General features: G+C 40.8%; 1 protein-coding gene across 1 annotated transcript; it reads left to right on the top strand.

Annotated features, from left to right (window-relative positions):
* Nucleotides 1-1,948: 1,948 nt before the first annotated feature.
* On the top strand, nucleotides 1,949-2,665 carry LOC125153593 (protein FAM187B-like). Its single transcript, XM_047836955.1, is given in 3 exon segments — nucleotides 1,949-2,045; nucleotides 2,048-2,292; nucleotides 2,294-2,665. Coding segments are annotated over 3 exon segments (714 nt in total).
* Nucleotides 2,666-5,472: the final 2,807 nt, after the last annotated feature.

Here is a 5,472-nt window from a genome sequence, read left to right as displayed (position 1 = left end):
TCCCAGGTCATATGAGTGACTGCCACTTTAGCTACACTGCATTCTTCCGATCTTCTAGATAGTATAGAATTACTCCCCCCAAATAAGCATTCTCTTCTACGTCTCTTCTGTGTACAACGCCCAGATTTTGTTTGTCTTCAATGACTTCTGTAGTCAGAGAGGGTTATACTTCCCCAGTCCTAGAAAACAAATTCTGATTGTCTTAAGCCAATCACGGGAATTCTCTTTTCTCTCAGGGATTGGTTTGGGTCTGCACATGGGACCTAATCTTGGCTAATGGAACCTTAGGAGATCTGATGGGATGATTTTGCAAATGATTTTAACTTTCTGGTGTAAAAGAACACTCCTTGTGGTAACTATCAACTGTGGTAATCTGACTTCCTTCTACTAAATGTTTTAACTGACTTCCTGCTACTAAATGTTTTCTGGGCATAGTAGATTTCCATTTCCTTTGTTGGATTGGTGAACTGGTGGTACCATGTAACCGTTGCTGGCCAGTGGTTTGTGAGCAAGTGACAGGTGTCATTTCAGTCCAGAGCATTTAATTATGGATATGAAATCCGACAGAGCCCTCTTTTTTCCTCCTCTGGTATGAAACTGGAAATGTTTGAGGTGGCTTTGCTCCATCATCCTGGGTCCCTGAGTGATTATAATACCAACCCACAATGGATGTGGAGCTTGAGTGAGAAATAAACCTTTGTTTTTGTAAGTCATTGAAATGTGTAAGCCTGAGGTATTGCTACATTTGCTGCACAAGCAAATAGCCTATCTTGAGTGATACAGAAATTAGTATCAGGAGTGAGGTGTTGCTGTAACCAAAAATAAAAACACATGGCACTGGCTTCAAACACAACAAAAGGAACAAGAAATGTATTTGAAACCAGCAGGATGGAGGCTGTTGGCTGAGCTACTTTTTTTTTTTTTAGGTTTATTTACTTATTTTGAGAGAGAGAGAGCACATGGGAGGGGCAGAGAGAGGGAGAGAAAGAATCCCAAGAAGGCTCCGCACTGTCAGCGTAGAGCCCAAGGCAGGGATCAAACTCATGAACCTTGAGATCATGACCTGAGCCGAAACCAGAAGTCGGGTGCTTAACGGACTGAGCCACCCAGGCACCCCCGCCTGAGATACTTTTAAAGGCAAATGATATACTTCATGAACTTGTAGCTTTAGTGGAAGCAGCTGGAATACAGAAGAGTATGCGTGAAAGTTCACTAAAGTTGGGCAAAATTTGGGAAGGCCTTTGAGAGGCAAAATCCAATTAGCTAGTTAAATCTTTATTACCCATTGTTAAAGACTCTGAATGAATTCAGATACTCCCAGAAAATCCTTAAGACACCCCCAGGTAGGCAAAAGTGCTCAGTGAAAGAGAAATGAAGAATATGGCTCCCAATGCATGCCTGATATGGTGCCTCTGCAGTGACAGAGAGACAGAGAGGGAGAGAGTGGGAAAGAGATGGGGCACACCTTGCACAGAACTGTGGGTGTGGGTTTTTTTGCAAATGGAGTTGGCTGGAGCCTTTTAGAATCCTTAGGTCCCAAACTTTGGAAGGCAGGAAGCAGGCCAAGGAAACTGTTCATGTGGAAAGGAGGGCACCCCTTTCAGTGTCACCTCAGATGTAACCGAGGATGATAATGGCAAAGAAGATATTTCTCTGGAGAGTGGAGACAGGAGCCCAGGGAACAAAGATTTAGAAAGCACCCCCACCCCACCTCAATTAGCAGATCTGGTGCTAATTAAGCAGTCCTCCTCAGTTACAAGACAGGAGGCCCTTGCAGTGTTTACTCAGTGGATTTTTAGAAATGGTACAGACCAGTGATGTCTGTGTACTCCTAGAAGTGCAGCAGACCAAGTTTCATTCCACTGCCCAGGGCTGATGCCCGAGTTCTGTGGGTGACTTCACAATGCCCAGGATGGTTCCCAGCATCCTTTTGTAGTCTCAGGTTACCATGTTGGCCACCCTGTGGCTGCTTAGCCTTTCTCTCCCCACTCTGTGGGCCCAGATATTAATCAGTTGTGCCTATAAGAGTCTCTGCCAGCAGGCCCTATCTCAGGCAATGATGTCGTCCTGCAGTGTGACTATCCCAAAGCACTCTGGTACTTCTCTTCCATTCTAGGGGAAGATCCCTTCCTGCTCTCCTCAATGCCTCACATAAAGAAACTGCCTGGGGGCAGCCTTCAACTGACCAACCCTCAGCCCTCCCAGACAGGCCTCTATCACTGCCAGGACAATGACAACGCCCTTGTGGTAGAGTATGAGATTGATTTCCAAGATGCCACCGCCTTGCATGTTAACGCACGAAAGCCTGGGCCAAGAGCCCCTGCAAAATGAGACCCTGAGACTGGGTGGCCACGTACTCGTCTTCACCCACTGGGAGCCCTGGCAGGACTGTAACCACTGTGGGGGGCCTGGTGAGCGGAAACGCCTGGGGTATTGCTACATTGGGGAGCCCCAGGAAAAACCCATGCCCTGTTGGCTCTATCTGAGAGCGGAGAAGGCACGACACAGCCGTATGCGGCCTGAATTGCAGGTGGAAGCCTGTCTTGTACCCTGTGACCACGTTAAGGAAATCAACCAGCCATACTTCATCTTTGACATATATCAGTTGGGCAAGTTGACCAACAACATGTGGCTTACCTGCCCCATGGCCTCCATCTACAGGTGACTGGACCAGGGCATCAGCCCTGCATCTGACCCTCACCTAGGCTTTGTTTCCTAAGCCCACCTGGGCCAGGGGTTTGCCTTCCAGTGGAAAAGCAGGCTCTGTCTCCCACCCATAAGCCTTCATGGTCAGTCTGTCCAGGAAGGGGTCTCTTCACTGGCTTGTTCAGGTAGATGTTCATTCATTAGGAACTACTTTGCCCCTTCTGAGCGAGGCCCTGGGTAGGGTGCTACTGGGGACACAGGGGTGACCAAAAAAGTTTAGTCCCTGCCTTCATAGGCTCCTGATATTCAGGAGTGACCAAATGTAAAACCTAGAGACCAAGCACTTTGGCTCATATTCATGTCAACATCATCACTAGTGTTGTTTCTGTCTCCTCACTGAACTCTGATGAATACAATTTGTTTACGCATCCTTGCATCAATGCCGTGGTATTTTTATTACTGTCCCTTTGTAATAAGTCATCGGGGCGCCTGGGTGGCTCAGTCGGTTGAGCGTCCGACTTCGGCTCAGGTCACGATCTCACGGTCCGTGAGTTCGAGCCCCACGTCAGGCTCTGGGCTGATGGCTCTGGCCTGGAGCCTGCTTCCGATTCTGTGTCTCCCTTTCTCTCTGCCCCTCTCCCGTTCATCTCTGTCTCTCTCTGTCCCAAAAATAAATAAACGTTAAAAAAAAAAAAATAAAAAAAAAAAATAAGTCATGATATCTGGTAGTATAGATTTTCCAACTTCGTCCTTCAAGACTGTCTTGATTAGTCTTAGCCATTTGTATAAAAATTTTGGAATCAGCTTGTAGTTTCCATCCCTGCCAAAACCCTATGTTTTAATAAATGGGGACTTCATTGAATTGAAAGATAAATTTGGGTAGAATCAATATATTACAATATTTAGACTTCTGATCCATTAACATCATAAATATTTCTTTTATTTAGGGTTTGTTAAATTTCTCCCAGTAATGTACAGTTATTAATGTAGAGATTTTACATGTTTTATTATATTTATTTCTAAATACTTGATTTTCATGCAATTACAAATGTGTCTTTTTTATGGATTTATCAGGCATGATTTAATAAGTTGGTACATGAAATAAAATAATCCAAGGTTGTAAACAGTGTTTTGACTATTGACAAAATTTTAATATACCTGATATTAAGATCTGATTCAAGTCACAGGTATATATTATATATATACATACACATAACAAATATATTATACATATTATTATAATGTACAACATACATAAAATATATATTATATACAGTATTATATTATGCTGTACACCTGAAACTAATACAACCTTCTATTTTAATTATCCTTCTTCAAACCCCTCTTCAATTATCATCCCTCTATACAGAGACAGGTCTAACTGAAATATAATGTTATATTAGTTTCAGGTGTACAACATAGTGATTCGATATTTGTATACACTCTGAAATAATCACCATGATAAATCTAATTACCATCCATCATCATACAAAATTACAAAATTTTTTTCTTGTAATAAGAATTTTTAAGATTTATTCTCTTAATAACTTTCAAATATGCAATAAAATATTATTGACCATTGTCACCATGTTGTACATTACATCTCCATGATTTATTTATTTTATAACTGGAAGTTTGTACTTCTTGACTCCCATCACTAATTCCACCCACTCCTCAACGTTCCTCCCCTCTAGCAACCAATCTGTTTTTATTTCTATAAATTTTAGTTTGTTGAGTTTTTTAGATTCCACATACAAGTAAAATCATGGTATTTGTCTTTCTCTGTCTGACTTATTTCACCTAGTATAATGCCTTCAAGGTCCACCCATATTGTCATAAATGTCAATATTCCATTCTTTTTTATGGCTGAGTAGTATTCCACCGTGAATTTACACTCCATCTTCTTTAGCCATTCATCCACTGATGGACATTTAGATTGTTTCTGTATCTTGGTCATTGTAAATAATGCTTCAGTGAACATAAGGGTGTGTATATCATTTCAAATCAGCGTTTTCATTTTCTTGAGGTAAGTTCCCAGAAATGGACTTGCTGGATCATGTAGTAGTTCTATTTTTAGTTTTTGGAGGAACCTCCAAACCGTTTTCCATTGTGGCTGTACAAATTTACATTCCCACCATCAGTACATGAGGGTTCATTTTTCTCCACATTCTCACCAAACACTTGTTATTTCTTATCTTTTAAATAATAGCTGTTCTAACAGGTGTGATGTGATATCTCATTGTGGTTTTGATTTAAATTTCCCTGATGATGAGTGATGTTGAGCCTGTGCCTGTTCATGTGCCTGTTAGCTATATGTCTTCTTTGGAAAAATATGTATTCAGATGCTCTGTCCATTTTTAAATTCGATGATTTGGGTTTTTGCTATTGAGTTGTATAAGTTCTTCATGTATTTTGAATATTAACCCCTTCTTGGAAAAATAATTTTCAAATGTTTTCTCCCATTCAGTAGGTTTCCTTTTCATTTTGTTGATGATTTTCTTTGCTGTGTAGAATCTTTTTAGTTTAATGTAGTCCCATTTGTTTATTTTTACTTTTGTTGGCATTGCTTTTGGGGTCAAATCCAAAGATATGTTGCCAAGACCAATGTCAAAGAGCTAACTGCTTATGTTTTCTTCTAGGAGTTTTATAGAAGTTTCAGGTCTTATATTTAAGCATTTAATCCATTTAATTTTTGTGTATAATGTAACGTGAAGGTCTAGTTTCATTCCTTTGCGTGTAGCTGTCCAGTTCTTCCCAACACCATTTATTAAAGAGACTGTCCTAATTATATATTCTTGGATACTTTGTCATAAATTGACCATATAT

This window comes from Prionailurus viverrinus, chromosome E2 (assembly GCF_022837055.1).
Source record: "Prionailurus viverrinus isolate Anna chromosome E2, UM_Priviv_1.0, whole genome shotgun sequence".
NCBI classification, from domain to species: Eukaryota; Metazoa; Chordata; class Mammalia; order Carnivora; family Felidae; genus Prionailurus; species Prionailurus viverrinus.
Note: the sequence above shows the minus strand (reverse complement) of the source record. Positions and strands in the feature narration are given on the sequence as shown.